This window comes from Maniola jurtina, chromosome 4, assembly GCF_905333055.1.
Source record: "Maniola jurtina chromosome 4, ilManJurt1.1, whole genome shotgun sequence".
Lineage (NCBI taxonomy): Eukaryota > Metazoa > Arthropoda > Insecta > Lepidoptera > Nymphalidae > Maniola > Maniola jurtina.
The window spans coordinates 15,734,746-15,758,001 of NC_060032.1; the positions used below are offsets into that span (position 1 = coordinate 15,734,746).

The window sequence follows — 23,256 nt, forward strand, 5'->3', positions numbered from 1 at the left end:
TTCAGTGGAAACGCACCCTAAGTTATTCCTTGAAGGGTTTTGTAAATAAATTATTGTAATTATTGTAGTTTTATGTCGGTTTAAGAACCTTGTGTAACATACATAATTATTATAAATCAATGCATAATTATTGTAAGGAACACAATAAATTATTGTTTCAATTTAGATGTGGTTTCTTTTTATTACGCACCTACCGCCTATAACTATATAGCACACCGACGCATGTGATATCGAAACGTTTAACCCATCTAAGGCTTTGGGGAAAACTTAGTACACCGACGCATTTCCCATGTGGTAGCGTAACATCAACGAATTTACTTCTAAGACAAAGGAGTGTGCGAATTCGCTAGTGTACCTACTAAAGGCGATGTTGTTAATATTTCGCTAGCGCATACAAATGCGTCGGTATGCTAACGACATAAACTCTCAGTCCTACAGAGGACTAAAGGCTAGCTAAGGATACGTTTTCATACGAATTTAACTCGTACGAATACGCACGAACAATCCTGATCTTCCAAGTGTTATGTAGTATGGGAGCACGCAGTTCTACTTTACATTTACGTAAGAACAAGACCTAGCTAAAACTGTCCACTAGCAATGAAAAAGAACTTAAAAGAGTAACTGAAAACTCGCTGAAGTTGACATATGAAAAACTTCGACCGCGGTACTATATCATTTTATAGCTTATAATATTTCTGGAAAAAGTAGCTTTTGAAAGAATTATTACTCAAAATAAAGTTTTAGAGTTTATCGATTTTGACAATACCCTGTAGAAAACAATAAAGGGTATAGGCATAGTTAGCGACAGATCGAGATGGCAATCGGGGTATAAGATTAGGCGGAGAACGCCCCGCACACTCGCGCTCGCCCGCACTGAGTTAGGAGACTGTGCGGGGTGTTTGTTTCCAACTCGATCTCGAATAAAATTTCTTCTTCCAAGTTAGCCCGCTTCCATCTTTACACTGCATCATCACTTACACAAAAGGTGGGGAGGGTCCTAGATTGCTTCGTAAACATGTCGTGTGTAGGGTCATTGTAGGTCGGATCCTAGATCCGCCGGCAGGAGCAGATACATGCATCCGGTATGATACCAGACTGAGCGGCTGTCCCATGTGTAGGGACCACCCTAAATTGCTCCAATGTAGCCTCCTAAATCGGACCTGCTGCAGTGTCGTGAGTAGAATGTTATAATCGACCATAAACAAATCTTTTCGTTTGAGATAGAGTATCTGAGTATTTTTAAACTTAAAACTAGATTCAGCTTTTTAATTTCACCGACCCACCTAACGTTTCCGTGGTGTAGCGGTTATCACATCTGCCTAACACGCAGAAGGCCCCCGGTTCGATCCCGGGCGGAAACATAGTTTTTTATTTTTTTTTCTATAATTAAAACAGTATTCAACCGCCTGAAACAATTATTTCAATAAAAAATAAGCAAATCTTTTCTAGTAAGTTTATAATTTTACATAATTTTTTCTCAACCTACAGTTGAAACTTGTTTCGGATGCGAACCAGTAAGGCATGGAACACATTTCTAAGGCCATGTTCAGTATTTCATGCCACTATAAGGTAAGAGACAAGATGATGATGATTATCACAGCTTTGTCACCAAGCGCAAACCATGACGAATTTTAAGACGAAATAAAACAAAAAAGTTAAATTGTACAAGTAATAAGCTTTTTATTGTCTAACATTATTAAAATACGGAAACAATAGAACAATATAATCATCGTTACAACAGAAAATCATTACATAGTAGCTTAAACAGACCAAAACTTATCTGTAAAAATGCTGTTTCATTTCATAAATGAAATAAATATAGTACCTAGCTTTGAACACAAGCCTTTGGGGCTATATCTTACAACTTAAATAGTTATGTAACAAGTTAAATATATGATAGATACCATGGTATATAGAGTTATTTTATAGTAACCCGCATCAAATTCACGGGTTTTAAAATTCCAACCAGAAGAACCAGAGCTAGGGAACTCTCGCTTTGATCCTGAATCGACGATCTATCAAATATTAGGCTATGGTAACGTAAAATCAAAGAAAAATAGGGCTACTTTAAGGCTACCTGTTAGTACATTTGACGCCTACCAGTGACGCCAAAGCCTCGATCTTTTGTTAGAAGTTCCTGTTATGAACTTTGGAACTATTTAGGTACCTTCAATGACAAAAAGTAGCCACAAGTAACTTTTGCAAGAAAACTTGCCAATAGACACTTAGCTATAAAAATTACCCATTGGGTGTGGAGAAATAAATTACTACTATTATTATTCATTGGAATTATCACTGCTCTCATTCTCTTCTTGGGGATTCTCTTGTTTTATCTGCATATTCGAGGCGCGCAGCTCGAACTTGGCCACGTGGATATTTTTCCCGCCAATTTTGACTTCTTCCGCCATTTTGATGGCTCGCTCCACGGACTTAGGACCATCAAACTCTATGAATGCTGTGGCTGTAATTAAAAATAAGATTAATAAAAACCGGTCAAGTGCGAGTTGGACTCGCACACGAAAGGTTCCGTAGGATGATACAAGATATAACAACATGTACTTTTTAATTTCTCTATTTGCACGGCGGCGGCTATTTTGAAATTTTTATTATTTGTTGTTATACTCAGGTATTTTTCCCGACATTTTGTATGATAAATCAAAAACTATTTTGGATAAAAAGAAATGAAAATCTGTTAGAATGTACAGGTAAAGCTTGTTCATATGATAAGCCACTTGGTATAGTTATCTTACTTTGAAAATTGAAACACATTTTAATTTTTTTTTGTGATGTAACCACAAATTCATGGTTTCCGGATTTTTCCTTTACTTGTGCTATAAGACCTACCTAGCTGGCTAATTTCATGATTGTAGGTCAACGGGAAGTACCCTATAGGTTTTCTTGACGACACGACAGACAGACAGACAGACAACAAAGTGATCCTATAAGGGTTCTGTTTATCCTTTTGAGGTACTGAACCCTAAAAAAGAAAGCCATCTCCAGTATGTCTTTTGGGAGTTTTTTTATAAGAAGAATCAAATCAACTCACATAATGCCTTCTTCCCTTTAATCAAAAGCCTGATACTCCTGATTCGTCCCGCACTACTGAACACTGAGCTCACAGCTTGCTCCGTTAGTTTCGCGTACGATCGAACCACCAACGTAGTGAGAGTCGGCGATAAGGGGCGCTTCACACGGATGCGGGCGCCTTCGAACACCGTGTTGTCATCTTCTAATGCCTATAAATGAAAATTAATGAATGAATATACTTTTATTGTACACTACAAAATTAGTACAGAACAAGATAAAGTTAAACAGCACTAGACCCCGACTACTACCCGCGAACGGCCGATAGCGATAAATATATTATAAAACCACACTAACTAAATAATACTAAACGCTCATTATTTATACCCCTATGATTTATACTAATACATTGTGTATGTCTTGTGATGTCTAGGTCTAACAAAGGATAGGAAAAGTCTCTCAAGAAAGGAATCCAAAAACCGACAAGCAATTACCACGTTGTTCTCTCCACCGAGTCGACATTGGCGGAATTATTGCGGAACACAAAGCCGCAGTACAAAGAACCATAGAGAAGAAAAGAAGAAGATATAGTATAAAATTGTTGCCTTCTGGCATCAATTTTTAACCCCCGACCCAAAAAAAGGGGTGTCATAAGTTTGTGTATCTGTCTATCTGTCTGTGGCATCGTAGCTCCTAAACTAATGAACCGATTTTAATTTAGTTTTTTTTTGTTTGAAAGGTGGCTTGATCGAGAGTGTTCTTAGCTATAATCCAAGAAAATCGGTTCAGCTGTTTGAAAGTTATCAGCTCTTTTCTAGTTACTGTAACCTTCACTTGTCGGGGGTGATATAAATTTTTAATTTACACTTGTCCCTTCCAGCGTTCCATATCCTAGTGGTTCAGATTAGAAACAAGGAAGCAAATCACTTCGTACGTGTCTGAGGAACTTCAACTAAGTACATACGTATGGTAAGCTATGGCCAAACGTTTCTCGTTCTGATAGCATACCTGTGCTCAATAGTGAGCCGGCAATGGATGTATTTGGTTTACCTTCTCTGCAGCATCTTCACTGGCGAAATTGATTGATGTAGTGAACACAGGCCTAGGCTCTTCAGTAGGATACATTTCAGCAACCCTGAAAACAGTTTAAAACCTGTTAACTAGGTTTTCTCTGTTTAATGAAAATGAGTACTCAGTTCATCGAAAGAAGCATTATAAGATTTTACTTGGCAAGTGTACAATTTATTATTATTGTCTAATTACAAAATAGTCATGTAACTTTTTTCTTGATTTCTTTTTTTGACTGTTTTCTCGCAAATTAGAGAAAAAACTGTACAAGTCTTAGCCGAAATAGCAATTTTTTTTTATTTTTTTTGAGGGGTTGCCTTATCATGCGATCAGTCGGTGGACTATGAGCAGATTGGTTGGAGGAAGTTGGCGTTCATTAGGAGAAAACTTCCCCAGCGGGAAAACTCCATAAGTCTCAGCTAAATGTCTAGTATATGCTTTCTCTTTAGTCGACGGATTGCCTGTGGCATTGTCAGCTGCACTGCCAGGCGATTTGGGTGGTTAGTAAGCCTTGTTTTGTAGTTGCAACTATAAGTTAGAATTTCTTCCTTTACTGTGTTAATGTTTAAGTGCTCATGAATTTCCGATATTTGTAGGAACCATGGCGCGTTGGACAGTTGTTTCAAAATATAATTTTGAGCTCTTTGTATAATTTGAATATTGGAGTTGCATGCTGATCCCCAAAGTTGTATGCCATATGACCATATTGGCTTTATTATTGCTTTGTATATCAGTAACTTGTTGTCTAGAGAGAGTCTGGAGTTCCTTGAGAGCATCCAGTACAGTCCTCTATATCTATGATAGATCTCATCCCTCTTTATTTGGACATGTTTCTTCCAGGTTAGCCTTCTATCTAAGTGCATTCCCAGGTACCTAACGTTGTCGCTTTGTGGTAGCTGATTGTTACGCAGCGAGACCGGAGGACAGTTTCCTCGACGAAGAGTAAATGTTATATGGACTGATTTTGAAGCGCTCGTTTTTATCCTCCATTTTGACAGCCATTTGTCGATCTCATTTAGTCCACGTTGCAGAATAGCTGAAGCTTCTTCAGGAGATTTACTGCGAGCAAGAACAGCTGTATCATCCGCAAATGTAGCCACAGTGACATCGTCAATTTGAGGTAGGTCACTTGTATAGATTGTGTAAAGCACAGGACCTAGCACTGAGCCTTGTGGCACGCCAGCTGTGATTGGGTGAAACGGTGAAGTGTATTCACCTTCTTTGACTTGAAATATTCTATCAGTCAGGTAGGATTTCAATAGACCGAAGAATGTATGAGGTAGTAGCGATTTAATTTTGAATAGTAGTCCTGTATGCCACACTTTATCAAATGCTTGCTGCACATCGAGGAAAGCAGAAGAGCAGTATTCTTTGTGTTCCAGTGCATCTCTTATTGTTCTGCATACCCTATGTACTTGCTCAACAGTTCCATGATGCTGCCGGAAGCCAAATTGATGGTCTGGGATGATACATCTTGAGCAGAGTTCTTTCATAAGCCTTTGCAACACAACTTTTTCACAAATTTTTGATATCACCGGTAATAAACTGATTGGTCTGTATGAGGTTATTTCTTGAACGGGTTTACCAGGCTTTGCTATCATTATAATTTGCGAGACCTTCCACAGAGCTGGGAAATAACCAACACGAATGATGCCATTAAATAAAATGGTGAGGAACATAATACCTTTTCGCGGTAGTTCCGATAGGACTCTTTTATCAATTAGATCAAAACCAGGCGCTTTCTTGGCATCCATACGTTTTATTATGTTAATAATCTCATTTGGGTTGGTTGGCGTGATGGGCAGATCCAACTGGAAAGGCTGACCAAGGACGTCTTCTATATCTGTCTCGTCACTGTCTGGATCAGTTTCATTTGGTGTGAATATTTGGGCCAAGTGGTTTCCAAAAGCATCAGCTTTTTGTTGCTGGCTTCTGGCCCATGTGTTGCCCTCCAATCTAAGTGGTGGCTTGGGGTCTGTAGGCTTATTTAAGTTTTTACACGCACAATAAAGGGAGTAATTAGTAACACTTGTTGCTGTCAACGATTCCAGATATGATTCTGTTAGAGTATCCTTTGATTTAGCTATGGCGTCTTTAAGGTCCTTAATTGCTTTGTTAAGTACTGTTTTGTCTTCTGGGTGTCTACTAATGTGCCATACTCTTCGTAGTCTTCTTTTTTCCATTATTTGAAGTTTAATTTAGGATGGAACTGATTTATGTCTCGGTGAAGAATTGGATATTTCTGGTGTACACTTCCAACAAGCTGACTGAACAGTAGTCATAAACTTAGTAGTAGCATTATCAATGTCTTCCTCTGATTTAAGCGCTATTTTTAGTTGAAGCTCATCATTTACTATACCACGAAACGCCTCCCAGTCAGTTCTTTTGTTATAAAGTTGTAGCCTTTTCATACTGTTTGTTACTTGGGCACTCATGGTCAGTATCACTGGGATATGATTTGAGGAACCATCTAAGGTTGAACTGATTGTGAAGAAGAGTCGAGACAATCCCTTATAAATGAAGAAGTCTAGAACATCAGGCAGTCTATTTGGGTCTGTAGGCCAGTGCGTGGGTTCTGGTGTTGCAATAGTAGTAAGGACGTTTTTATCCACACTCTTCTTTAGTTCCCTTCCTCGAGTGGTTATTAGCCTGGAGCCCCAATGGAGATGCTTGGAATTCCAGTCACCACCAACAACAAAGCGGTTACCAAGGCTACCAAAGAACTTTGAAAATTGTTCCTCAGATATCCTGTGTTTTGGTGGACAGTAAACAGCTGAGATATTAAAAAGGCCATTTTTGTCCGAAATAGATACTGAAGTTGCTTGGATTTGTTCAGTGCTGTATTGGGGTAGTTCATAGTGCTCTATTGTTGCTTTTATGATGACTGCAGTTCCTCCATGTGCAGTTCCATCTGGGTGATTAGTGTGATAGATATTATACCCTTTTATCTTTATCAGACTGTTACTAACAAAATGAGTTTCTGATATGAGGAAAATATCAAGTTTGTGCATATGAAGTAGTATTTCTACTTCATCTTTGTTGGGAGATAATCCATTAATGTTCCAAGTACCTATTTTTAAACCTATTTTGGTGCCTTTGAAATTAACGTTGTTATGAGTTGAAGCAAGGTACTCATTTGTTGTAGGAGAAAATCAATTTTTTCAGATTGCTTGATAAACATGTGTTCTAATGTTTTATATGCATTTGATTCTGTATCTGACTCTTGTGGCTTTGAGTTGGTAGCTTCAGCATATGTTTTCTTTTCTTTTGGGTTTCGATTGGCTGGTGGTCTGCTACTGACGGAATTTAAATTAATTGGATGAGATATTTTATCACTGTCTTTGAATGTTTGGTGGTCTTGCCCTTGTTTTTTAGGGTATTGTTTTTTGGTTTTCCTGTTGAGGATTTCTTTGTACACCTCACACCCTTTGTAGTTAGCTGGATGAGGACCCAGGCATAGAGCGCACATGGCTGGTGTATTGCGATCAGTTTTTGTGCATGTTGAGGTTTTGTGAGCTCCTGCACATTTAACACAGCGGTAAGGTTTCATGCAGTAGTTTTTTGTATGTCCATACTGTTGGCATCTTTGACACTGAACTACTGTTTTTCGTTTTCTCGGATCTTCTATGATTACCGTCTGGTGGTATATGACCTTTAACTCTTTAACTTTTTTATTATTAGGGCCAGGTAGAAATAGCAATTAATAGCCTTGTTTAGTGCACTTTGGAAATACTCAGGGTCACCTCATTCTTCCAATATTACTTGGCCTAAGTGCATTATTTCCGGCCTGAACAGTAATATACCATTTTCTTTCTCACTTGCATCTAGAAGGCTACAAACTGAAGCCAAAACTATCCAATCTTATGAAAAAATAGCTTATGGCCGCAATTTCGTCCTCAAAAACTCCTGTTTTACCCTCTAAGGGGTTGAATTTTCCAAACTCCGTTCTTAGATGTTGAGTTTAAAATACATATATGTAACATAGACTAAGGCTATCTATAGAGTGCAGTTTGACTTTGCTCAGACTTAAGACACTGTTAAAACGAGACAGTGTTATACCGCTGGCATAAATCTGTCTCATTTTTACTGAAACATAAGTGTAGGCAAAGTCAAAGTTTAAGCACTTACCCAACTTGTCTTATCAATCCAAACTTCTCAAAGTGCTCGGACAACAGTTTCTTGTAAGTGAACATAAGTGCCAGAGGCAAGTTCTCAATGATAACTGACGTTAAGTGTCTGTCCACGTTGGCTACACCCTTTTTGGCCTTGTTCAACTTACGTTTCAATTTCGCTTTCTCTTTTTCTTCTGTACCTTGAAATGAAATAGTTTATTTGTTTGAATATGGTATGACAAGGTGTTTACAATGCAGAGTTGAGGTTTGGTTGAAGACAAATTAGGTAGCGAAGTAATAAGTGAAACACAAAATAGTGTTTTAAACTGTCTCACTTGTGAGTGATATTCATTATCCATACTAACATTATAAATACGAAAGTTGTCTGTCTGCCTGTCTGATAGTTTTTCACAGCTTATCGCCGGCTCACTACTGAGCATGGGTCTCCTCCTGTCAGAGTGAAAAGGGGTTTGACCACAGTCTAACACACTGACCAGGGGCAGACTACACAATTTTAAGAACATTATATATGATAATACATATACAGGAACTGTAAAAACAATAAACCTTTTCTATGATTAAAGATTATTTATTTTGGGAATTGAAAAATTACCTTCACCATCAGTATTCATACTTTCATCTGGAGCATTATTTGTATTTGCCTTATCTATCTTCTTTTTTTTATCTTTGCCTTTCTTTTTCTCTTCCGCACCATCACCCTCACTGTTTGTATTGCTTGCACTTAATGGTTTACCTTTTTTCTGTTTACTTTCTTTATCTTTGGCTTTCTTCTTGTTTTTCTTTTTCTTATTTTTGTCTAAAACTGTCATTTCATCTAAAAGATCAGTGAGAGTATGTGCATTGTCACCTGGGATAAGTTTAAAAAGCAATTTGTTTTATATAATACGAAAACAAAAATATTACTACATATATAAATGTGTGTTTGTTTGTTGGTTTATTAGTTTGTCCTTCAATCACGTCACAAGCAATGGATCGACATGTTTTTTGCATGGGTATTGTAGGTTACACACATAGTTATTTAAAAATAAAAGTTTAAAAAAAAGAAAAAAAAACCTTCACTCAGATTATTATACGTCAGGACTGTTTTTGTTATCATTGTTTATTTTATGTTGTTGTGAGAAAAGTTAAAACTAAATTTTTACAAAGGAACTCGTGCCGTTTAATTACTTTATCACCAACGCACCGAGGATTCCTTTACTGGTGACCTCTATATACGAACATGAGTAAGGACGTACGAGGCACGTCGGCAACATCGCCGCCCGGCGATAGCGAGGGGAACGAGTCGACAAAACACAACAATATTTTTAAAGTTGGAGTACGGGTCCCTAGCTCACTCATCAGCGACCTCACTGAGGGAATAGCTGAGCTACGGAAGCAGGTTCAACAAATGGCGACGCAGAGAAACAGCAGATCACGTTCTCGCACATCCCAAGGCACGCGTAATTCCTCAAGGCAACGAACACAATCCAGCTACAGGAAGTTTCCGCTCTGTTGGTATCATAACAAGTATGGAGATAAAGCCTGTGCGTACGCCCCTGTGACTTCAAGTCGGAAAACTCGATGGGCGGTCGGTAACGGCGACAAACGATCGTCCTTCATCAACTACTGGTCGCCTGTTCGTCACTGATCGATCGTCGAAGACGCAATTCCTGATCGACACCGGTAGCGATCTGTGTGTTTTCCCCCGATCAGCGCTACGTGAACGTCGTACTCGGACTGAATATACTTTGAGTGCAGCTAACGGTTCTGTGATAGCTACTTACGGTTTTGTGAATTTAGCTTTAGATTTCGGACTTCGTAGGACTTTTGTGTGGCGTTTCGTTGTAGCAGATGTTACAAAACCAATAATAGGCGTAGATTTTCTAAATTATTACAACCTTGTAGTAGATTGTCGCAACAAGCGTTTATTAGATAATCTCACTTCTATAGCAACTACGGCTACATTGGCTAACTGTAAGAATATATCTACTTCTGATATGCTTGTAACAAGTGTGAAGGTTCCAACCGGCGGCAACAGCAGATATCACAATATTTTATCTGAATTTCCGGGTATCACTCGCCCCGCCGGTACACCAGGTATAGTGAAACACACCACACAACACCATATCCGCACTACACCAGGACCCCCAGTGTCGTGTTCACCCCGAAGGCTGGCTCCAGATAAACTGAAAATCGCCAGACAGGAGTTTGACGCGATGCTGGCTAATGGCACCGCTCGTCCTTCTGACAGTCCGTGGTCATCACCTCTCCACCTTGCGACCAAAAAAGATAATGGCTGGCGTCCTTGTGGTGATTACAGGTTACTCAACGCAAGGACGATACCAGACAAATACCCAATACGTCACATACATGACTTTTCCCACAGCTTAACTGGTTGTAAGTACTTTTCAGTTATAGATTTGGTCAAGGCTTATAACCAAATCCCTGTTGCTGAGGAAGACATTCCGAAGACTGCCATTACAACTCCCTTCGGATTATACGAATTTCCTTTTATGACGTTCGGATTGCGGAACGCAGGGCAGACTTTTCAGAGATTCGTGGATGAGCTGACACGTGGATTTGACTTTTGCTACACATACCTCGATGACTTTTTGGTATTTTCCAGGACTCAGGAACAGCATGAAGAACATTTGCGCCAACTCTTCACACGTATGCAAGAATACGGCGTACTCGTGAACACGGCCAAATGCGTCTTTGGCGCACCTGAAGTAACATTCCTGGGTTACCAAATTTCTGAAAAAGGTACGAAACCCTTAGATAGCAAAGTCAAGGCTATCGCGGATATCCCTGCTCCCAAAACCGTCAGAGAGCTGAGGCGATTCTTGGGCATGATAAATTTTTACAGACGATTTTTGCCCAACGCTGCCCAAATCCAGGCCCCTCTGAATGCTCTGCTAACCGGATCCGTAAAAGCTTCCCATCCGGTCGTCATAGAAGGAAGATCACTGCAAGCTTTCGAGGACTGCAAGAAAAGTCTGTGCAATGCAGCCCTACTGGCGCATCCTCATCCCGATGGTAAACTAGGTCTCGTCACGGACGCTTCAGACAAAGCCATCGCAGCAGCTCTACAACAATACGTGGATGGAGCTTGGCAGCCCCTAGCATTCTTCTCGCGTAAGTTGAGCCCATCGCAGGTTAAATACTCGCCATACGATCGTGAGCTCCTTGCAATATATGAAGGAATTAAATACTTTCGCCACATGCTAGAGGCCAACCACTTCACTGTCTATACTGACCACAAACCGCTATGTTACGCTTTCCATGAGCGGAAAAGTAACTGTTCGCCACGGCAGTATAGACACTTGGACTTCATCTCACAGTTTACGACAGACATCCAACATATCGCGGGCAAAGACAATGTCGTGGCCGACACTCTTTCCAGCATATACGAACTACAAATGCCAGTCGATCTAGAAGTCCTGGCCAAGTCTCAAACCACAGACTCCGAGCTTGCAAACTACCTTAAAGGTGAAACATCTCTTCGTCTCACCAAAATGATAGTCCCTGGCAGTCGTACCGAATTGTACTGCGACGTCAGTACCCCGACTCCCAGACCTTTCGTCCCTGAGAGCTGTCGTAGGCAAATCTTCAACTGCCTCCACTCCCTTAGCCATCCTGGTCCTAACGCTACAGCTAAGCTCGTTGCACAACGTTTTGTTTGGCCTCTCATGCGCAAAAACTGCCGTGAATGGGCTAAGGCATGTTTGGACTGTCAGCGCACTAAGGTAAGCCGACACGTGTCGTCACCTTTGGGTACGCTTCCTTTACCTTCAGCGCGATTCAAACATGTCCACATAGACCTGGTCGGCCCACTACCATATTCAAACGGTTTTCGGTATTGCTTGACAGCCGTCGATCGTTTCACGCGATGGCCGGAAGCTGTCCCAATCACCGACATAACCGCCGAGACGGTTGCCAAAGCCTTTGTTTCCTGTTGGGTGTCGCGCTACGGAAGTCCAGTGGATGTCATAACGGATCGTGGAATGCAGTTTCAATCGGCACTTTTCCAGCAGTTGGCCAAATCCATTGGATTTCAGCACCGCAGCACAACCGCTTACCACCCACAGTGCAACGGTTTAGTCGAGCGCTTTCATCGACAGCTGAAAGCAGCTATAACTTGTCACGCTGACGAGAATTGGACCGAGTCTCTACCACTTGTACTTCTTGGCATAAGAAGCGCAATCAAAGAGGACCTTAATGCCTCATCAGCCGAGCTGGTGTACGGTGAGCCACTGCGCTTACCTGGCGAATTTTTTGGCCAAAATATCGCAAGCTACACCACCGACATCACCGACTTCTCAGCTCGCTTGAGATCCTTTGCCGAGAAGCTACAACCAGTACCAACTCAGCACCACTCTAAACCTAAAACCTTCGTATTTAAAGAGCTGAGCACCTGCAGCCACGTATTCCTTAGGGAAGACACGCTACATGGTGCCTTGCAGCCAGCTTATACAGGGCCATACGAAGTTTTAAAGAGAGGCGCTAAAACCTTTAGATTAAAAGTTAAGGGCCGAGACGTGACTGTATCAATTGACCGACTAAAGCCAGCCTACATATTATCTGACGATACTACCTTACCCAAACCACCTAATCCTCCCCAACCTAAACCTCCAGATGTTCCCCAGCAACAAGCCGGATTGCGAACCACGCGTTCCGGCAGACGAGTACGATTTCCAGATTATTATCGTCCGTAGACACGGCCTCTGGAGGGGAGTGATGTAGGTTACACACATAGTTATTTAAAAATAAAAGTTTAAAAAAAAGAAAAAAAAACCTTCACTCAGATTATTATACGTCAGGACTGTTTTTGTTATCATTGTTTATTTTATGTTGTTGTGAGAAAAGTTAAAACTAAATTTTTACAAAGGAACTCGTGCCGTTTAATTACTTTATCACCAACGCACCGAGGATTCCTTTAGGTATAATTAAAGACCTGAGAGTGACATAGGCTACTTTTTACCCCTGAAATCAAAGAGTTCCCATAGTAAAAGTAAAGTAATAAATCAGTAGAACTTACCTATAGTGAGATTCTCCAAATCTTGTGCTATTTTTTCTGGCTTAACATCTTTTTTGGAAGACTTTTGGGCGGGTTCACCTTCTGTCTCAGTATTATCTGTGCCAACTGATTTGATATGCCGCTTTTTCTTTTTGATTTTTTTTAATTTATGTTCATCGCCTTCATTTTTAACAACTTCAGAACTTTCAGATTCTGCTGTAATGTTTTTAGCTTTCTTTAGCTTATTTCGTTTTTTTTTCTCTGGTGTACCTTTTGATTTTATACTATCAGTATCTGTAGTTTGTATAGTTTCTACATTATCATTAATATGTAGCTTGGATGTGGTTGCTACAGCTTCAGTTGGAACTGTGTCAGTAACCATGTTGCTTGCATCACTCTTATTCTCTTTTTCATCTTGCTGCTTCTTTTTGAACTTTTTAGGCTTTTTAGTTTTCCCTATACTTTTCTCTAGTTTATTAACTGTTTCTTCTGATTTGCACCTCTTTATAGCAACTTCTTCTGTGTCATCGAGCATAAAACTAACTGACTTATTTCTCTTTTTGGGGTTACTGGAAATACTTACATTGGAAACATTGAGCGAACTGTTTATTAAAGATTTGTTTTTTATTATCGATTTAACTTTTGGTTCTGCACCTTTTTTCACTGTATAAGGAGTTGATGTTACCTTAGACTCGTCGAGGGAAGAGCTTTCGGCAGCATGTATTATGCTATCACCATTAATATTAATTATATTAGACATATCAACACTATCATTTTGGGGTTTCTTCTTGTTTTTATTTGATACACGTTTAGGAGTGCGTAGTTTATTCGAAACACCATTCTCTTTGCTACTCCCATTATCAGATTTTAATTTAACATTAGTTTCGGCGGCAGACTTATAAAAGTTTATAAAGTCATACGTTTTATTTTGCTTCACCTTGTCCGCCGGGGATTTTGGCACATCGAAAGATTTTGATTTCATGTCCTACGAGTTTTATCTACACGTGACGAATAAAAATTTATACACGAGTACACGATTTTGATAAGATTTTTAATGTGTTTTTTTTATTTCGCAACTTCGCAACACTTTTTTAGGTTATATTTTCCATAATTCCATATTTTTGAAGGCCTTAGTACAGACTCAGGGCCGGCTATCCTACGGTATTTCAAATATGCTTAGGTACATTGCAAGTACATGTCTTCTATCTCACATAATTAGTATGGGTAGACATTAAGCTTCTCGCTTCACTACCACAGCTATATTTTACGCACACGTTTGAAATTTTTTATTACTATATGTATTATAGTTATATGGAATGGTCGCACGAAGAGTGTGACCAGCTAAGGGTTTTACCCTAAAGGTGGAAGAAAAACGAGCTTAGATTTTTATAGAAAAAAGTATAATATTTTATTGGATTTAACTTTAAATTTCATGTTGCCAAAATTAAAGGTTTTTAAGAATCATAGAGCAAATTTAAGTAAAATAATATATTTAGGTTTGAAATTACAGTGATATAACATGATAACCATTTTTTGAATAAAGTAATATAAAACAGAGTAGCAGTAACATACAAAATATAAAAATGTTCAATGTCGTTCATTGGATTTCTCATTTCAATAGGTACGATTAAAAATCTGAATTTGGGGGAAATAAAATCAAATGTCGACAACACTGTTGATAAAACTAAAATCAATAAAAATGGCGTAACGTAGAAATCAATAAAATACGAAAACTTTTTAGCCAATTTAAATCACTGTTTCATATGTTTTTCTTAGAAATTCATCGTCTTTTTTTCTTAAATTGAGTATACTTGTTTTGTATACACTCGTATAAAGAATCAGTGAGCGCTAATAACCATAACCGCGATTGAGAAATGTATTCCTTGGTTTGGACTTGCATTTTGCGTTTTCACGAAGATCAAAGGAAAGGTGGCCCACATCTAGCGAATGCCGAAGATGCACCAAACATCTTCTGGGGGTTCTGGGGACTTCTGGGGGTGTTCTTACTGTGAAGGCGATAAGGGCATGTAAAACAACCTCCAAGTGCAAGCTGCTGGAAAAACTACCTCAGGAGAGTGGCTGGACGAGAACGACTGGATGGAAAAGGCTAAAGGGACTCTCATACATGCATGCAGTATGATAACTAAATAAGACTGCAATTAAGGAGGTGGAAAGCATAGTTTTGTCATCACAGAGTAAGTATTACTAGATGATGCCCGCGACTTTGTTCGCGTGACTTAGATTTTTTAAATCCCATGGGAACTCTTTCATTTTCTGGGATGAAAATTAGTATCCTATGTCTCCTCCAGGATGCAAGCTATTTCAGTGCCAAATAGATGATGCCTGTGACTTCATCCACGTGGAATTAGATTTTTAAGAACTCTTTCATTTCATGGAACAAGAAATAGCCTGCATCCATCTCCGAGATGCAAGCTATCACCACAAAATTTCGTCAAAATTGGTTAAATGGATAGGCTGTGAAAAGTTACAGTTACACTTTCACGTTCATAATATTGGTATGGATTAATTTCAGATGAATTTCTTCATTAAACATGCCAAATCCAAATATATCCATTATACCAAATAAACAGGGATATTCTCACTGATGAGTGGCTAAAAATGTTCATTATGTTGTTCATTGTGAAGTGTGAACTCTTTAATACACTTCAAAGCTTCCTATAAAATAAACACTTTGATACTCATGACTTTGTTTCGGTTTTTCAAAATTCCTATCTATGAGATGGATACTCTTTAATTTTCTAGGATAAAAAGCATGGCTCTTAAAATGCCTATCTGTGTCTCCAGATGCAAGCTGTTTCCCTGTGGGATTTCTCCAAATCTGGTTCTTTTGTTGAGCTAAAAAAGAAAATTTACTCTATTAATGAATGATAATATAATTTACCATTTACTTTATGTTTCTGCCTTAACTTTCCAGAATAAGGAGTTGGTCATCTGAATTGGTGTTTACACTGGGAACACAGTGAAATCCTGCACCTGAGGTGCTGTGTGAGAAGCTACAAAACTGAAAAAGAAACATGTTGGAACTATACCAGGCATTCCTGAACAAATTGAGGCAAGTAAAACAGTGGTTTATTAAATATCATACCATATATCTATACATATAAAAATCACTGACTGACTGACTTACCAATGCACAGCTCAAACTACTTGACGGATGGGGCTGAATTTTGGTATGCAAATAGTCATTACGGTAGACGTAGCTAAGAAGGGATTTTTGAAAATTCAACCCATAAGGGGTTTGAAATTTGTATAGTCCACACGGAAGGTGGAGAACCGTGTTTGGTGGCCCACTCTTGGAAAGGCCTATGCCCAGCAGTGAACGCATACAGGCTGATGGAATTGAATGTCATAGACTAAGGATTAAATACACAAACTTGGCTGATTTCTGTTTTTATACAATGTGCAGACTATATTCATACACCTCATATTAAGAATCTGTACTACTTATTTTACATTCACTATACAAGCTTACACCCGTCATTTTGTCTGTAGAAAAACAATAATGGCTTTATTTAGACTTTATTTAATTTTCCAGTATATGTATATAGTATGGTATCCATCTTCAGGATGCAAGCTATCTTTCTGGTAAACATCTAAATTGGTTTTATTGTTAAGCTATGAAAAAGTGACATGCACAGGTAGCTAATTACAATTTTAGTAAAGATCTCTAACTTTTTGAAAATAAAATACAGCCTATGTCACTCATGAATTGCTCAGCTTTCTACTGGTCTAAGAATTTAAAAAATCGGTTCAGCAGTTTCAGATGTCAGATGCACATGAAGATCTTTTTTATTAACCCCCGACCCAAAAAGAGGGGTGTTATAAGTTTGACGTGTGTATCTGTGTATCTGTGTATCTGTCTGTGGCATCGTAGCGCCTAAACGAATGAACCGATTTTAATTTAGTTTTTTTTTGTTTGAAAGGTGGCTTGATCGAGAGTGTTCTTAGCTATAATCTAAAAAAATTGGTTCAGCCGTTTAAGAGTTATCAGCTCTTTTCTAGTTTTCTTGTAGAAAAGAAGGTTACATAACCGTTAGGTTCATAATATTATGTCAATTGACAAATGTCAAGCTGTCAAGATGGACGTTGCCTTGATACATAATTATTTATTTGAAAATGATGTTTTGGAAAACTCTGATACTTTCGTCGTCGTCGGGGGTGTTATAAATTTTTAATTTACACTTGTTTATTTGTTTTTTTATAGCAATTCCATAAATACTTTCCTTAAATCTAACATCCATACTAATATTATAATTGCGAAAGTGTGTCTGTCTGTCTGTCTATCTGTCTGTCTGTCTGTCTGTCTGTCTGTCTGCTACTTTTTCACGGCCCAACAGTTTAACCGATTCTGACGAAATTTGGTATAGGGTTAGCTTATATCCCGGGGACGGACACAGGCTACTTTTTATCCCGGAAAATCAAAGAGTTCCCACGGGATTCTTAAAAACCTATCCGCTGTACGATTTGTATGAAATTTGGTACTAAGGTAGCTTGCGTCCCTGTAATTGACATAGGCAACTTTTTATCCCGGAAAATCAACCAGTTCCCACGGGATCTTTAAAAACCTAAATCCACGCGGACGAAGTCGCGGGCATCCTCTAGTTTGGAACAAAATACTATGATTGTACATGGTAGTATTATAGATACCCAGTTTTGGGTGTTGCAATTTGGTCTATGCAGCGGGCCCTAGCAGGGAGACCCATATTTTTATTTATATTATATTTAAGTCGTTAAGAAGATCATTTATGGCATACATAGGCTGCACTAAAAGTATCGGGAATGGAATATTTCCACCGTCCCTGTCATATTAAAATCTTTTTAATTGAAAACTCCTTGGTTTTAAAAATCGAATACCATTTATTTATTTAAAAAAAGATTCTCGGTCTTGTCACAAGGTCTTTTCAAACTTGTTTAGTCGTTGAGAAAATGGAATTGACTCGAGAAAATTCTAGAGCGATGATTTATTACGACTTTCGAAGTGGTTTAACACAAAAACAGTGTGTTGACCGGATGATTTCTGCATTTGGTGATGAAGCCCCATCTAAAACCACAATTTATCGCTGGTTTGCTGAATGTCAACGTGGACGTGTCAAGCTCAGTGATGATCCCCGTTAAGGTCGTCCAAAAATCTGCAGTCACCCAAGAAAACGTTGATGCTGTGCGTAAGCTGATTGAGGAAGATCGACATGTGACATACCGCGAGATTCAGGCAACTTTAGACATTGGCATGAGTCAAATACAAATAATCTTGCATGAACAGTTAGGTGTAAAAAAGTTGTTTTCCCGATGGATACCGCATTTGCTCTGTGAAGAGCAAAAAGCGGCTCGCGTTACTTGGTGCGTCAGAACTCTCGAAAGATTCCACGCAGGATGCTGTGTACAACATCGTATTAGGTGACGAATCCTGGATATACGCGTACCAACCCGAAACAAAAAACCAGTCACGAGTTTGGGTGTTCGAAAATGAGTTAAAGCCAACAAAAATCGTTCGTTCACGAAGTGTTGCAAAAAAAATGGTGGCCACGTTTGTCTCCAAAACCGGCCATGTTGCGACTATTCCTCTTGAGGGACAAAGAACGGTTAATGCAGAATGGTATGCTAGCATTTGTTTGCCACAGGTCGTTTCTGAACTCCGTAAAGAGAACTGCAACCGCCGCATCATCCTCCATCACGACAATGCGAGTTCTCACACCGCGCACAGAACAAAAGAGTTTTTAGAGCAAGAAAACATAGAATTATTAGACCATCCGCCATACAGCCCCGACCTAAGCCCTAATGATTTCTGTACTTTCCCTAAAATAAAGAATACATTGCGTGGTCAGAGATTTTCATCACCTGAAGAAGCTGTGGACGCCTACAAAACGGCCATTTTGTAGACCCCAACTTCCGAATGGAATGGTTGCTTCAATGATTGGTTCCATGATATGGAAAAATGTGTCAAATTTCGCGGAGAATACTTCGAAAAGCAATAAATACATGTTTTAAATAGTAATGTTGTGTCATTTCCTTGATTCCCGAAATTTTCAGTGCCGCCCTCGTAATAGCACTTTTTCTAAAAAAAAGTTTACCAGTCTCCTTCGCAGTGACAATGATGGGTTGAATGTTTATTATTATATTATGAATGGCAAAAAAGTATATCATAATATGTGTGATGTTCCACATCTACTAAAATGTCATTTAAACAATTTCAGAAAAAGGACCTAATCATCGCTAATCGCCGTGCTATTTGCGTGTCAGATCATTGAAAAAATATATGCGGTAGGTGGGATTGGTGGCACTGTAAGGAATACTCGACTAACAGATAGACATTTGAAACCAAATTCTGTCGATAATATGAAGGCAAGTAAAGACATCTTACCATACCAAACTGAAGTTTTACAAACATTTTATGAAGAAACAGGTGGAGCACCCAAAAGTATTTAGCATTGCAACGACTCGTATCAATTTTTAGGGTCCCGTACGTGAAGGGTGCCAATGAGACTCTATTACTAAGCCTCCGCTGTCCGTCCACCTGTCCGTCCGTTTGTCTGTATGTCTGTTTTTCAGCGTGCTAAATAGTGTTATATCTTGTGCGATGGTATGGAACCTTTTGTGTGCGAGTCCAACTCACACTTGACCGATTTTTATTTTGGCTTATTACACATTGCCCCTCCAAGTAGGACAAAGTAGATTGTATAACATTTTAAAGTTCAATTTGTCCCACTAATTATTGGTTTGACCAATTGGTGCATAAAATAGCGGCACCAGTGGCACTATTTTTAAGACCCAGCCCAAAAATTTCTTGAATTATGTCCTTGATATAAGAATAAAGTAAAGGATGCATTTATTTTAATTCATTTAGGTCCTCTATTTTTAGAGTTCCATATCTTCAAAGAAAAAAGGAATCCTTATACTTCGTTTTCTGTCTGTCTATCTGTGTCTCTATCAAGACAAGGGAATCAAAGCTCTTGAGATACTTCCCGTATATAATCCATGACATTTGGTAGCTAGCAATGTCCTAATAGCACAATAATTAATAAAGGGAAAAATCCGAAATCATGAATTTGTGGTTACATCACATATCTAATCAAAGTCAAAGATTATCATGAAATGTTGTGATTTATGTCTCATAATTTTATAACTAACAATTTGCTCGAATTTGTGTAATTCATTGATAATTCATTTTACCTTTCAGGTCAAGCTTGCTGTAAGAGTCTTTAGCAGAGAGGTGGCCCTCACTGTGTCAATGCGGATGAAGACATACATGGACATTTTAACAATTGACGATTATTGTACGATACCTGTAAACATCGATGATGGCATTTTCATTACAGAGATAATTTTATTTATAAATAATTTATTCGATAGCTTAAACGGTTGTGGTCATTCTAAAAGTGGTTTTAAGAACGCATTGTCCGGAAAATTGCAACCATTTAGCGTTTTGGAATGATGACGAATTTAGTTAGTCAGGCTTTAGGTATAAAAAATCCGGTCAAGTGCGAGTCGGACTCACCCACGAAGGTTTCCATATCATTATACAAGATATTTTAACCAGTGTGCATTGTGGCACAGTTGCCACAATGCAAGTTAATGGCAACAGCGCCATCTATATCTGATTTAGTAAACTTAATTTTTTTGTGAATTTGTAAATTTTTTGTTTCATACATTTTACTAGAATATATTTTGGTTAATGTAGTTTAATGGAAAAGATTTACATTTGTCGAGGGTTTCATACCTCAAAAGGAAAACAGGAACCTATAAAGGATCACTTCGTTGTCTGTCTGTCTGCCCCCCGTGTCTGCCATTTTGGGGGAATCAAAATAGGAATCATGACATTTGGCTGGTGGCAATGTCTTATAGCACAATTGAACGAAAAAATTTGAAAACCGTGAACTTATGGTTACATCACAAAAAAATTAAAGATTTGTGTTCCCAATCAAATAATTAGTTTAACTAAATCACATTCGTCATTAATTTGCACATTTTTATTACACTGGTTTGAGATTTCTTGTACGATCGTGCGGAACCCTTCTGTGCGAATCCGACTCTCACTTGAATGGTATTTTTAGAATCAAGTACAATTATTATTGTTGAAAACATGACTACATCTATACTATCTATACTAATAAATAAAATTGGAGTGTCTGTCTGTAATTTCGAAATAACTACCACATATTAAGGTCATATGGTTATTTGAACGATACCATAACTGAATCACACGTTTTTAAAATTTTTGTCTGTCTGTCTGTCTGTTTGAAAAGGCTAATCTTCGGAACGGCTGAACCGATTTTAACGGGATTTTCACATACAAGTAGAAAATTGACCAGGGTGTAACATAGGCTACTTTTTTAACCGACTTTCAAGAAGAGAGTTGTGTTTTTTACCTATGTACACCAAAATCTCCGAGATTTCTGAACCGATTTGCGTCATTTCTTTTTTAATCGATAGAGGAACTTTGCAACATTATTTCATAAAAAATTTGGATTCCAACTCCAATCCTGATGCTGCAAGGACCACTCCACGCGGGCGAAGCTGCGGGCATCAGCTAGTAACTGAATAATAATGACATACTTTTGTGTCATAAGACACAAAAGTATGTCATAAGTATGAGATAAGTCATGTTGTTATGCAAAATTCTTGTTGCATTATCTGGTTTTGTATTGTATTTCCTGACAATGTAAATTTTATTACTTAAATCGGTTGATACTTGACCTCAGTAACTTTAAATGAATAATATCTTTATAAAGACTACGATAATTTGGCATTTGCGTCTTGTATAATTCGTCCAAGACGTTCGATTGTGTTAAACATAAAACGCTGGTCAGAAAACTACAATTATTACACTTATAGCAATTCATTTTATGATATTTAATTGTTATACAGTTTATAATAATCTCTCAAAACAACGTTTTGGAGATGTATCTTGAAATCTAAAGTTTTTATTTTCTAAAAGATAATGATAAAAAAATAGTATGAATAAATTGCTCTGACTAGTTTTAAGTGTGATTGTGAGATGGTAATAACAAAAAATACCCAGCTGAGTTTGTTGTGGTGCATTGGAACCCTACGAAGGTTTAGTTTAGGTACTTTAAGGGCCGGCGCACATATGGCGGAGCGCAGCGCAGAGCATTTTTCACAGTCAAAGTATTATCGACTTTGTCCTCATTGAAATAATATCTAAATTTAATTGTGCATCCGTGCGGATACTTGCGCAGTCCCGCGCGTGCTCGCGCATTCTATGGTAGAAATTCGCGTAATGTGTCACGCGAATAGAAAACTTCGCGGGCATGCTCTGCGCTGAACTCCGCCGCACTCCGCCATGTGTGCGCCGGCCCTTAAGGGCATGAGACGGGTCTGCCCGCGAAATTCAAATTTAATTTGATTTTTCGCAATTTGTAAACTAATACAACAACCTAGGCTTATGGCATTTTAATTGCTCCAATGGCAGTAGCATCCTCACAGGTTTACATAAAAACCTTTACTTGAAAGGGTTCAGTTTAAGAAATTAGCTCTAGTATCGTCGACTAATTTGTGAGTTATAGTGGATACTAGAGCTAATTTCTTAAACTGGACCCTTTCAAGTGAAGATTTTTAAATAAATAGGTGGGGATGATACTGTTATTGTCGCAAATAGAATGCCATAAGCCTACGTTGTCGTATTAGTTTACAAATTGCGAAAAACCAAATTAAATTTGAATTTCGCGGGCAGACCCGTCGCATCCACCTTAATTTTTAAGCGTGCTAATATTTATCACCATCACGTCATTGAACCAAAAATAGTTAATAAGATTTTGAAATCGTTAATAAATTATTTAAATTATTTTGTTTTATTTTTGTTGACCAAAAAAAGTTGAATAAATCGGTTATTTGCCGAAAATCGGTAAATGAAAACCGAAAAACCGATATTTTTACGATAAAGTGCGACACTATATTTAATTTACGATTCATTACGATTTTCGAGGCTCATCCCTAAAATTACTAGGCTGTCATGACGTCATCGTGACGTTTTGCCGCAACCGTTTACATCTATATTAT

The 23,256-nt window shown here is 38.4% G+C and overlaps 1 protein-coding gene, 1 long non-coding RNA gene and 1 other non-coding gene across 5 annotated transcripts; 2 read left to right on the top strand and 1 right to left on the bottom strand.

Moving 5' to 3' along the window:
* The first annotated feature begins 1,288 nt into the window (after positions 1 to 1,288).
* Positions 1,289 to 1,361, top strand: Trnav-aac. The gene has a single exon. It is a non-coding gene; the product is annotated as a tRNA-Val (tRNA).
* Positions 1,362 to 1,655: 294 nt separating this feature from the next.
* On the bottom strand, positions 1,656 to 14,350 carry LOC123864871 (ABC transporter F family member 4-like). 3 transcript variants are annotated; one of them, XM_045905591.1, is made up of 6 exons: positions 13,243 to 14,350; positions 8,818 to 9,039; positions 8,221 to 8,404; positions 4,075 to 4,159; positions 3,047 to 3,236; positions 1,656 to 2,461 (listed from the first exon to the last, which is right to left on the bottom strand). In XM_045905591.1, the coding sequence occupies exons 1-6, from the start codon at positions 14,201 to 14,203 to the stop codon at positions 2,277 to 2,279; spliced, it is 1,827 nt and encodes a 608-aa protein (XP_045761547.1). In that variant the 5' UTR covers positions 14,204 to 14,350; the 3' UTR covers positions 1,656 to 2,276. The 3 variants fall into 3 exon arrangements, with proteins under 3 accessions (XP_045761547.1, XP_045761546.1, XP_045761545.1); XM_045905590.1 differs by having other exon boundaries at positions 8,221 to 8,398; positions 8,818 to 9,072; XM_045905589.1 differs by having other exon boundaries at positions 8,818 to 9,072.
* Positions 14,351 to 14,677: 327 nt separating this feature from the next.
* LOC123864877 lies at positions 14,678 to 16,294 on the top strand. The gene is made up of 2 exons (XR_006795857.1): positions 14,678 to 15,416; positions 16,157 to 16,294. It is a non-coding gene; the product is annotated as an uncharacterized LOC123864877 (long non-coding RNA).
* The last annotated feature ends 6,962 nt before the right edge of the window (positions 16,295 to 23,256 follow it).